Here is a 12,924-nt window from a genome sequence, read left to right on the forward strand (position 1 = left end):
AATATTATTTAAATATTTACCCCCCAAATAATCTTACCTAATATTGAAGCGCAATGGTTTAGAGCGTTTACATGTCTGTAAGAGCGTTGGGGTCCAAGGTGTATTTTTGGTAATTTTACTATTGATATAAATTAATTTTCAAGGGGAGGGGGTGGGGGGGGCTGGACCCCTCACTTCCACCCCTTCTCTAAATCTGTGCACACGATGATGTACATGTAGGCACACAAAAGCAAATCTAAAATCAGCAACCGCCACGGGGAGGGGGCATAATTTTATTTTTAATTTTGTTTGTAATAAATATACAGACCATTATACTTTCTATGACATGAAATGTTAAGATTATTGATTAACTGAAAATTCACTGCAAACAGTTCAACCCCAAATTGCACATAAAGTGCTGTTCATGTGAATTATCATATGGGAAGGGATCTCATCCTTCAGTTATGAAAATTATAATTTTTAAATGTATTACCGGAGCTTACCTGTGGCCTTCATTTTTACATAAACTGGTGCAAAACACTGTTATTTAGGGGCAAACACTTGGTGCGGGTATTACTGTCTAATGACAGCATCTAGTTTCATTTACATTTTCCAGTGCTTTTGCCTATGCAATAAAACTTCAAGTCAAGTTTTGATTTTGATTTTTCAATAATTTCATCAATGTCTTAAATAGGTAACGCGGTTGCTTTGCGTTGCATTGTAGCGGCACACAATGGGTTTGCACGATCACAATAACATCAAAATATCAGTAATTCTAATAATTGTACTTTCAATATATATTTTTGAAATGATGCAAATGTAAGCAACACTCGTGTGGTATGAAAACTCACTCGGCACAGCTCGAATGCTTCGTAAATCATCGACGGAATCAGCCAAAGAAGGGGTTAACATTTTTGGAAGTTTGACCGTTAGTTTGCGAAGCCTGCGCATTCTTGACGTCATTAAAACTAAAGTTTTGACCTATCACGTAATAGAAATAATTTTGGAACAGAAAGCATCATAATTAGAGTTAATAGAAATAATTCTGTGATAAATTTCATTGTCTTATTTGGTATATTTTCCATAAAAAAATGGTTTTTTTGTCCGTTTAACCGAAAAAATGATCACTGGAATGCGTATATCACATTATACTGGATTTAAAAATTCATATTTAAAACTAGTTTTATTTGAAACTGCAAAAAATGGAAATTGGCTAGATACGTGTAATGAAAGAGGGGTATACGTATGGAGTATATTTTGAAACACACACACAAAAAACCCCAAGTATATAAGACATGACTTTATGGATTTTTTAATTACATTAAGTGTCAAACCTATGATTTCAAGTAAAAAAATACTTTAGTCAAACATTTGCTGAGAAGGGATCGATCATGATTCAGCTTTGTCTCTGGAAAATGAAAACAACCAGAATGTTAATGGGAAAAGGAAGATGTGAAAAATTGACATATAGTTACAATCAGTGCGTGATTTATTTAGGTAAGAGATACTATCTTATACGTAAATTTGCAAAGAATGTATGGCGATAGCAAAATTATTCTTTCAAATAAAAAAAACAATTTTCAGAGTTGCTACACAGAGAGAGAGAGAGAGAGAGAGAGAGAGAGAGAGAGAGAGAGAGAGAGAGAGAGAGAGAGAGAGTTTATTTGTATCGATTATTCATTTTTTGGGGAAAATATCCCCTAAAGCAAGTAAACCAGTAAGAGCTTATATCCGACTTTGAATTTCAATTGCTATGGAAAACAATCAAAACGTTAAATTATATCTACTTTAATTGTTCGTCATATTCTATACAACATTACATGGTTAATTTTCTATCGAATTCAATTTATTCAAAATATTAAACAGAAATTAATGTGGATACTCTCTGATTATGTCTACATTGCAACTTTCGAGATGGGATGGATGCATGGTTGATTGATAAGAAAATATTTACATTTTCCGGTGTCTTTGCCTGTGATAACACTACGTATCGATTTTGTACTTTATAACCCATAACTTCAAATGACGCCAGCGAACCCTTAAGCCTTAGTCATAACTGGTCGTACGTGCTTCTACGGGTGGTCTACAGGCGGATTTTAATGAAATTCTTGCGAGACACGCTTCCCGTAAGCACGCACGGTGGCTATTGGACATGCACAACAATCACCGCGGATTCTGCTTACGCTGCATTTGCGCTTCTCTCAAGGAACCCGTAAGATGACCGTACGATTTGAATTGCACGAATGATGTCAGGAGATCTCACTTGACCCTTGCGTTATACGTACGTTGACTGCAAGTCGCATGTGTTCTACGTCAACATATAAATTGAACGCACAGTAAACGTGCGTCACACTTACGTAATGCGCACACCAATGCCTCGTGGTGCGTGCGAATTGCCCATAAACAGTATTTTTATGAAAAATGAATATGAAAAAAATCCACGTAAGGATTAGAGAATCAACAGTTTTACCATTCATCAAAATCAAGTCAAAGTTTTTAGTTTTAAACCCCTTTCTAAAACCCTAATTAAAACAAACAAATGCGTTCTTTTTGACTAAAAGATGGAAGGCAAAGAAGAAGAACAGGACAAAAAGGAACTGAATATTGAAGTACATGTAGATATGAGAAGTAGTAGATGTACAAAAAAAATGATCTTTACGCGCAGAATGATATTTTTAACTCATTAAAAACTAACTACACAAAAACTTTAACACATCTAACTACATGTATTAGAGGAAGTAGCTGCAAATAATGTAGCCCTCTCCCGATTTTTTTTTGGGGGGGGGGAGAGGGCTACAACTCCATAGGATCTCCGTAATGATGCAAGTGCGGGAGTGTTTCACTCCCGCATCAATTTCGTCTTAAATCGTGTATAAAGGACAATAACATCTGCATTTCTTACCTGAACTCAAACATTGTAGATGTCAACGGCATAACTAAATCCAAAAATATCAGGTATAGTCCATATATCGGTTATTTTTCGTTTATGTCAACAACGCAAGTTGAATTTGTCCGCCATGTTTACTGACCTTGACCGGTTTTATTTTGGGACAGCCAATGAGAATTTAGGAGCGGATCTTGAACTGAATATAGGAATTCCCCTATTTTAAACATAATTAACGCGGTAAATATGAATTTTCCGTTATATACCATTTCCTTAAATGATGTTTTAGTGATACATGTAGAAGGAGGTAAGATCGATTATTTACACTGATGTTCATGTAATCAAGTCCATCAAAACTCTAAGGGTAAATCCCTTAAAATCACGCGAGAACTGTCATGGCTGCTGAAAAAGACGACTGGTACACATGCAGATGTGTTTTATCTGGTTTTGATTTATATACGGTTAGTTTGTTTAACCTGAATTAAAAAATCATTTTATCTAAAAGAAGTCAAATATAAAATCAATCTTCACAGACCGAAGTCAGCCGCATTAAAAATTAGTTTTGCACCATTAAGGAGATCCTATAGAATTGTAGCCCTCTCCAGTAAACATCAGATATAAAAAATCGGAGAGGGCTACATTATTGCAGCTATAGAGGAAGTTGTTGTTTTCCTGAGTATGGTAGTTTTTGTTTTAAACAAAGTACTTTCTCCATTTTGGAAATAATGATTATCATCTCATATGACCATTAAAACTTAGTAAAAATGTCTTCATAATTGTATCAAAATCAGAATATCAGAAAAATATTTGTAGACTTTGATTTTTAAAATGCATGAAGTGTAAATGGTGTCATCCTTTTAATAATAACATTTGTAAAAACAAAGTAATACGATGTGGCTTTTTTTTACTTTCAATTAATAGTTTCGTCAAAGATTTTTTCGAAGTTGTAAAGTTCAACATATTATTAACAAAATTGTAAAATTATTTAAAGATACATATTTACATTCCACATATTTTTTTGCATATTAAGTGTATGAAAAACTACTGCAGTTATAAGACTGTAACACACACAGGGTACTCAAAGGTTAGAATGACTAGTTTTATTATGACGTCACAAACGTTGAACGCTGTAAAATGCAACGTCACAAGCGAGAATCAAAGTTCACGCTTGTGGCTGTTACAGTGGCTCTTCCATTAAGTTGAACTTGCCCTTAGGATAAAACAGAAATTTTGACGTTTAAAATACATTTGCAGACAAAGCAAGAAGTTTAAAAAAATGTAAATATAAGCATTAAATCATTATTTTTTTAAATATATAATCTCATAACTGCAGCGGTGTGTGCATACAAATTTTCATAACGCGCTAGCGCGCGTTATCCAATTTGTATGCACACACCGCTGCAGTTATGAGACTATATCTTTCAAAAAATAATGATTCAATGCTTAAATGTATTACATTGGCCAATAAAATTTTAAGTTGATAGTTGATTCGCTGAAATTAGATTTTAGCACAGACTTTCTTCTACATTTTTCATATTTTTTTGGTTTTAGATACGAAAGATAAATGAATGTTTTCAAAACATTCTTCATTTGTGTCGACCAGTTTAGCTAGTCTAATTAAAAAAGCAGCAATTACAGAACAATTGTCTTTTTTTCTAGGAGTTCTTTTGACGTTTCAATACATGTATTTACTTGCTTACAAAAGATAAATATCATACAGTTTTATTCAAGTTATTTATTTGGTAAAGTCACTTATGGGATTCCATACATGTAAAGTATAAAGTATTCAGATTGTTGTTCATGGTCTAGTGATTCTTAACTTTGGTTGGTTGGTTTTAGGGTGAAAGGTTGAATTCTTTGAAGGTAGAGTGATTTTTGGGTGTTTGATTTAATTTCTCCAGTGACTACTGTTGAGAGCGGTCTGTTATATGTTCCATTCTATACAGACTTTGACTAAGACCTTAAGTAAGAGAGTTTATTAACTTTATTAACTTGTGTAACTTGTGGGTGTTTGATTTAATTTCTCCAGTGACTACTGTTGAGAGCGGTCTGTTATATGTTCCATTCTATACTGACTTTGACTAAGACCTAAAGTAAGAGAGTTTATTAACTTTATTAACTTGTGTAAAAAAAATAAATTATAAATTAAAATAAAGGGTTAAAATGCATTTTATTAAAGTTATTATTTAATCAGTAATCAATTATTTATTTGGTTGATTTGTAGAGTCATTCCTACATGAGTAATTTACAGTGATGTCAATTGCATAGGTTCTGACACCATACATCTGATAAGATCTATGTTTTGTGTGACTAACATATAAATGTATGTGGTGTCCAGATTATCTAAACTGTGTCTATACTTATTTTTGACATTTATATCTCAAAGTCATAAAAGTCATAATTATGCATATACATGTATAAGATAAATTTACATATTGATCATTCTTAATAATAATGGTGAAATATGAACAATTGATTGGATTTTAATTTGATCTATTTTCCATTTCATTAAAGTAGTAAATGTGATTGAATAATGAAATGGAGTTATTGTACTTGATATATGTGTTTGTGTTGTCTTGTGATGTGTATGTTTATGTATGTTTGTGTATGTTTCAGAGCCACATATCATTCATCAGTATTTGCAATAAAACCTGTTACAATAGATGTGTCCAGTGATAAATCCCATAACAGCATTACAAACGTACGTCTGGTGTACGACAGTCGGAAGTACGGTTCCTACGGGCAACACACGTTGCGAGTGGCAACCCGTCTTTAAAGAAAATTATACTTGACACCTACGACTGGCTCGTCAAACGTCCGTTTGTCTTACGTTACACTAGCAATCACTTCAATATGATTTTTAACGCTACAATCAACCACAGGAGCCGCGACAGGCAAAACCCATAGCACACGCACGATCACCAAACACGTACGACCAGTTGTGACGGAGGCTCTATTCATATTTAAATATTTAATCGTACGATGGCTAAAAACTATATAAATATAAGTAATGAGGAATCATTCTTTGAAAATTATGAGGTGATAATTTCGGTCGGGGCGTGATCGAATCTATCATAAAGCCCTGCGGACTTTATTGGATTTGATCACACCCCGACCATGCAAAATTATCACCTCATAAAACTCAAAGAATGATTCCTTATTACTTAAATAAAATGAAAACGATTGCCAGATACTTAAAATGTTTACTGTTGATAAAAATTTAGGAGGAAGGGAAAGCTTGCCTATTTCACAGTGCATTAAATAACATGTACAAAATATTGAAATGATTTCGATTTCTACGCCAAATATTACAAAGATATATAAAAATATGGTGCTTGTACTATCAATGTTCATTCAAAAATATTTACATTTTCCAATGTCTTTGTAAGTGATGACACTACGAGCCAAATTTGCAACTTATTCCTAAATTTAATTCGGGCAATACAATTACAATAACATTGATATATACAATAACAAAATAATGGTCTAAAGAGTCTACAGCGGTCAGTTAAACCCATGCATATTCTAGTGTTCAGTAGTTCATTGTAGAAAGATATGCAATCTAATTAAAATAAGATTTAGATCCACTTGCTTACTCGCTACATAGCGAGCGGATCCAACATCTAATTTTAATTAGATTGAAAGATACGTTCCCAGTAATGCGACTGAATAAGTAATTTTCATATCGATAAATCAACTGAATCACCCTCCCTTACACCCCCACCCCAAACAACAAAATGAATATCTTGACTACTCATCTTGCACAGTCAAGTTAAAAACTAATTGATTTGCAAGCAAAGCGTATTTAGTTTATACTTTGACAATTTTGCATTTATTTTTGAATTATTTATTATGGCAGTTGCAAAACTAAAAGGCAGTTATAAATCAGGAGGGATACAGATTTAGATTATTGATTTAGATCGACTTCATATATTTGAATACGTGTTACATTGAGCAATACACTCCCACATTAGAACTAGGAAAGATAAGTCAACTAAAATGTATATCAAATATACATAACAGTATTACTAATGACGAAACATCAGAACTTGAAACATTTATATCTAGTATTAACTTGAAGAATTATGAAGACTGTCTTATTGTTTTGTAGAATATGTGTACAAAATGCAAACAACCGTTTATCATGTAACATGAATGGTTTATATACAATTTTACACTGTTTCCTTGAAGCCAGAGAAGTTACTTTTAATCATATCTTTATAAATTGTCAGGTATGTCTTGTACACTTGTTCAGCGGTTGGTCGTTTCTTTGGGTTGCGGTTCTTGCACTGTTTGTGGATGTCCTTAAGAGAACGTTTAAGTTGACGTGTAGAAACATCATCACCTAGAAAGTACAGACACACGTCTGGAATCTTCCAGATCTCGATTTTTTCGTCGTATAGCGGCAATTTGGAAGCATCATATCTCTCTTTGTAAGGCCACAATTCCTCGGGGGCAGGAAATCTCCCTGTAACTTTACCCCAGACAGTGCATTTAATTAACCTCTTATTCGTCTCGTTCACTAAAATGGTTTCCATGGAGTCGACGTCACTAAGAACTAATCGGAAATCCTCAGTAAAAAGAAATTGTCCTGCTAATTTTTGGAGATTTCTTGCGTCACATTGGACGTATATTTTTCCATCGTGTCCAGAATGCAGGGTTCTTAGTATATCTACATAGCTCACACATAACTGCATTCTGGTGTGTAAAGTGTTATAGAGGGGATACTCCTTAAATCGAATCTCCAAATCCCTTGCATCAAGCAGTCTGTGAACCTCTGTGACAATGGTATCATTGCAATGGCCCACTAGCTGTAGTAGGACAGAGGGCCGGTAGAAGTTTTTCATCAGATTTATTCCCTGGAGATATCCAGGGCCTGCAATTTTTCCCGCCCGATCAAATTTCCTTAATTTCTTTACTACAACCGGAAACTTCTGCCAATAAGAATGCCACACCTTAAAACAGGATGAAAGATATTGTTTGAACACTTCATTATAAAAAAAACTTTTGATAAAAATATATACATAATTTTTTGAATCAAAACATAAACTTGCAGGTAGGAAAAATATTTATTTATTTGTCTGTGCTACCAACATTTTTACTTAAGATGGACTGACGCCAATCATGCGGGACCTGTTTGAGTGATTGTGTAATTGGTGATAATTTGACCTTGACCTAAATCAAAAACCCTCAGTCAGAGTTACGATAAGTTCGCGGGGTTGTGGAATACGGATAGCATAGGATCCGGAAAGGGCCATGAAGTTCATAATCGCATCATTGCACAATCGACGAAGTGCGATAAATCAATGATGATATAACGATTGTGTGATGACGATGTAGCGATGGTGCATAAGCGCGATAACGATGATGCGATGGCGCGACAATGCAAGGGCGATACAGTGCGATAGCGATAAAGTGATGTTCTATCGTATCTTCGCTACTTCATTATCGCGTCATTGCTTCATAACACCATCGTTCTATCGGTTGTTTTGCACATGCGCAATTAAAGAAATCGTTTCAGGAATGGATTTTATACAAGAAATTGACCTTACTCGATTAATAAACTTGACTCTCTAATAATAATTAGGTGTTACAAATTAAACATGTCCTTCTTACTAGACATTAACATATTTAAAAGGGCTAAATTATAGTTTTATAGACGAAGATTACTGGTTTTTAAACGTTGTCGTGCGATTGCATCATCGTCCTCCCGCTATCGTACCATCGCACTATCTACGCAAACGTTGATGGTGTGCTGGTGCGATAGTGAACTACAGGGTTCCATAGCTTGATGACGAAAAGATACTTAAATATTTCTTGAATAGATACGATAATAACTAAATTGTAAAAATGTTATTATAGATAAGATTTGATTTTCCAATGAAGAAAAACTCATTTCATTTCTTTCAGTAATAATCAATGCGATAGTGAACTACATGACCCTGTCAGGGTTCCATAGTTTGATGACGAAAAGACGCTTAAATATTTCTTGAATAGATACGATAATAACTAAATTGTAAAAATGTTATTATAGATAAGATTTCATTGTCCAATGAAGAAAAACTCATTTCATTACTTTCAGTAATAATCAATGCGATAGTGAACTACATGGCCCTGTCAGGGTTCCATAGTTTGATGATGAAAAGATGCTTAAATATTTCTTGAATGGATACGATAATAACTAAATTGTAAAAATGTTATTATAGATAAGATTTGATTGTCCAATGAAGAAAAATTCAGTTCATTTCTTTCAGTAATAATAAATGCGATAGTGAACTACATGGCCCTGTCAGGGTTCCATAGCTTGATGACGAAAAGATGCTTAAATATTTCTTGAATAGATACGATCATAACTAAATTGTAAAAATGTTATTATAGATAAGATTTGATTGTCCAATGAAGAAAAACTCATTTCATTTCTTTCAGTAATAATCAATGCGATAGTGAACTACATAGCCCTGTCAGGGTTCCATAGCTTGATGACGAAAAGATGCTTAAACATTTCTTGAATGGATACGATAATCACTAAATTATAAAAATGTTATTATAGATAAGATTTAATTGTCCAATGAAGAAAAACTCATTTCATGTACAATCACTAATAATCACACTTAAGAAACAGGCGCGTAGCACCAGGAGGAAGTTTAGAAAAAGACTTTGTGACAGGTTTTACTTGTACTCACAATAAATAGCGTCCATTAAGGGTTCGTACAGTGAATAAGTAAATCTATTACGGACAAAGTGATGCACATATGTACTTGCTTTGGGACATTTATACATGATCCCTGCTAATATATCATAAGCAAAAACAGTATGTTATTATCTTGTACGTAATATCCATCTAAATTGAACTTAAGTATAATTTTATAGCAACATCTTAATTAACAATTACCTGTATTAAGACATAAATCATTTAAAAAGAAACAATACTTAATATAATTACAGTGAATAAAGAATACATACTTCTAACTTCATCGCCATATAAATAAGTACTGGTTTATATCATATCAGACACATTATTTATCAAAAATGTAGTTCATCGTCCTACGAGAATAAGCTATCTTTTCCTTTACTCAATTTTCCTTTACTCAATATATGAAGCATTATATATTTTCTTAAAAGTGAATCATGCCCTTCCACGTATAAAAATCACAACTCGATCATGCGGTTTTCTTTCATTGTATTGTTATCTTTATACAAAGCAATGTGATTAGACCAAAGCATGTTTTTATTGATGAAGATTTATTTTCGGTCTGACCTTTTGAAAAATATATGATGATCTTATTTAATGAATTTTACATTTCCACACGTCCATTGTTATAAGAACAATAAATAAAACTCGTCATCATCAGTAAAATTTTCTTTAAAATCCTCAGAAGCTTTACAAAAGATGTAGCTCTAAAGCTCCTAAGATTTTTAATGGAGGCGCTTTCTTTCATTTTAATCTTGTGAGGAGAGTGGAATGTTTGCTGGTGATTTTGGCGGCTTTCATTGAGTGTTTGTTTCTTTGTCTGATATCCTATTAAATGTATATAATTTTTTCGCATTTATCGAAAGATTAAAAACCATCCAAAAGTAAGACATCTACATTTCAATTCATTCAAAAAGAAATCATGTTTTAAAAAGTTTATTGTTCTTGTCTGTTTGTTATGGGTTTGATTATTCTTAATTGGATTGGATTATAGATGGTATAATTTGCGACAACAGAAATACAGTAGACTATGGTTCGGCAAAAAATGACTTAGTTTCGTAAAACCCATTTATAACCTAAGAGTTAGGGTTAAGTTAACAATTTTCCAAATGATTGTAATGGCATCAAATACTTAAGTATAATCCCTATAAAAATAATTATTTTAACAGTTATATAATTTATTACAATTTGCAATGATGGTTTAAGGTCAAGGGTGTAATTTAAAAAAATTGCACTATCAGTTCACACTTTTTTCAACCACCATTTAACGTGATTTGGAATTCATATGTAATACACAGGTTTTATAATGGACCTCTGAAAATGAACCTCATAGCTTCGCGATAGTTCAAACAACTTTTGAATTGAGACATTTTTTTCTCACAAAACATTTTATTTTCTTTTTCTTTCGGGAAAACGAAGTTACGACTGCTGGTTAAATCCAATGTAATCACAAATATTATATATAATACAATACGTACCAACATGGTTTCAATCTATCGGAATAGTGTGTTCTTTTATTTACATACTACTAAACAAAATGAAGTTATAATACTAAATTATTTATTGTATGTATACAGTTTAATTCTTGCCTCTTTCACATATCCTGAGTTTCCTATGTTCCCTTCTAATTTGAGTTGTTCAATATCCTCACAAGTGAGGAAGGGGTGACATTTTTCCATTCCGTAAAGTGCAAAGAAGCCATGATTACACACCGGTTTACATATTTCGCGGTTTTCCACGACACTCCAGATGCAAGTGAAGTTTTGTTCAGGAGAAATAGTGTGCTTTTTCTGTGTCCCAAATATATTTTCTGGTAAGAGATGATCTCTTAATATACATAACAAGGAGAGATACATAAATATGCAAACGAGTAGACTTCGCCTCCATTTTGATTTCATGTTATTTCTCTTTTCTGGCCACTGGATTAACACATCCCTAACTTTTAATGACACGCACCATGACGAGAAAAATTTATCGTACAACTAGAAATGAAATTATATAGATTACAATCTTTGTTTTGATTTTTTGCATTAAATGCATATTTGTTCCTAATGGTACATTCAGATTTTTTTAACGAGACAGATTGCATCTATTGCTCTGTCGATTTTAAATACATGCATTATCGATCCGTTCACTCAAATATTTAATGTCTGTTCGGAGAGAAGTTATTCTTCTGAAAAAGCAAAGTTTCAGTCATGAGTTGCAGTTACTTAAACAATTAAATGCTTTCTTTGGTGATTCATGCGGGATATGCAGTTAGCGATATTGCAGAAATAATACTTTGTCCGCATTATCGCGTTATCGGGTTTTGTAATTTTTTTCTGCAATGATTGCTACCTTTATTACCCACAAGAACCAACAAAGAAAGCATTTAATTGTTCATATTATTACATCTTTTTTAAAAAAAAAAATGATTGTTAAAAGTAAATGAAATTAACTAAATTACTGTTAAGGTACATCAGTAGAGCTAAAAGAAACAGCCAAATAATCTCCTATGGAAATCTGAGTATGACATCATCATATTTTTTTAAGCTTTCTCAGGTAGTGCAGATTTAAAGTTGTGAAAATCATGACCCCGGGGACAGGGTAAGGACACAGTTTACATAGAGGGAGAGGGTGGGGCCATAATCGGGGTCGAATTTACATTAGAATACTTAGAGAAAAATCTTTTAAAATCTTCCTCTGAAAAACCAATTCGCCAGAAAACCTGTAGCTCGTGTGGAAGAATCCTTAGATAGTGTAGATTCAAGTTTGTACAAATCATGATCCCCAGGGGTTGGTTCTAACGCAAGAACCAAAGGTTTAACTTTCCTTCAGAGCGTGTATCTCCTGTCTATTTAATTTATTTATAAACAGAACATATGCTTTTATTAAAATTGGAATCACGTTAAGGGTACCCTGTTCTGTCAATTCCAGAACATTTTCTGGTGATTTCTATCCATCGAATCAAAGAATGCCTCGTATCACTATTCGCATGTCCAGTCTTTTTATTCATTCGAGACAAAAGGCATTACGTAGATATCCGAAATGAATGGTAACGTTTCCTACTTTTTTTAAAACAGTTAGAAAAAGTCTATATCGTTTCAAAATATTGTGTTGTTTGGGTTTTATTCAAATTTTGAAGCATGTAATTTTTACATAAATAGACGTAAATTCATGACTCGGCGATATATATCATGGTATGAACATCAATACCTTGTTATATTAAAAGGATTTTATCGACGACTACAAGTAACTTACTTCATTGACGAGTGGATAAAGCGTTGGGCTTGTGATCCGTACATCCCGAGTTCAAATCCCTCAGGGGCTGTTGTTGCTACTTACTGCATTGAATTTTTTAGATATTCATTTTTTAACCCCAAACTGCAAA

At 33.1% G+C, this 12,924-nt stretch overlaps 1 protein-coding gene across 1 annotated transcript; it reads right to left on the reverse strand.

Moving 5' to 3' along the window:
- Positions 1-7,035: 7,035 nt before the first annotated feature.
- Positions 7,036-11,452, reverse strand: LOC128179273 (protein O-mannose kinase-like). The gene is made up of 2 exons (XM_052846653.1): positions 11,144-11,452; positions 7,036-7,818 (listed from the first exon to the last, which is right to left on the reverse strand). The coding sequence occupies exons 1-2, from the start codon at positions 11,450-11,452 to the stop codon at positions 7,036-7,038; spliced, it is 1,092 nt and encodes a 363-aa protein (XP_052702613.1).
- Between the last annotated feature and the right edge of the window lie 1,472 nt (positions 11,453-12,924).

This window comes from Crassostrea angulata, chromosome 4 (assembly GCF_025612915.1).
Source record: "Crassostrea angulata isolate pt1a10 chromosome 4, ASM2561291v2, whole genome shotgun sequence".
Lineage (NCBI taxonomy): Eukaryota > Metazoa > Mollusca > Bivalvia > Ostreida > Ostreidae > Magallana > Magallana angulata.

Excerpts from the sequence above, each read along its gene's own strand:
- LOC128179273 (XM_052846653.1), bottom strand. The coding sequence starts at position 11,452 with ATGAAATCAAAATGGAGGCGAAGTCTACTCGTTTGCATATTTATGTAT. Across the intron at positions 7,819-11,143 it reads ACTCAGGATATGTGAAAGAG|GTGTGGCATTCTTATTGGCA; the intron begins GCAAGAATTAAA and ends TCCTGTTTTAAG.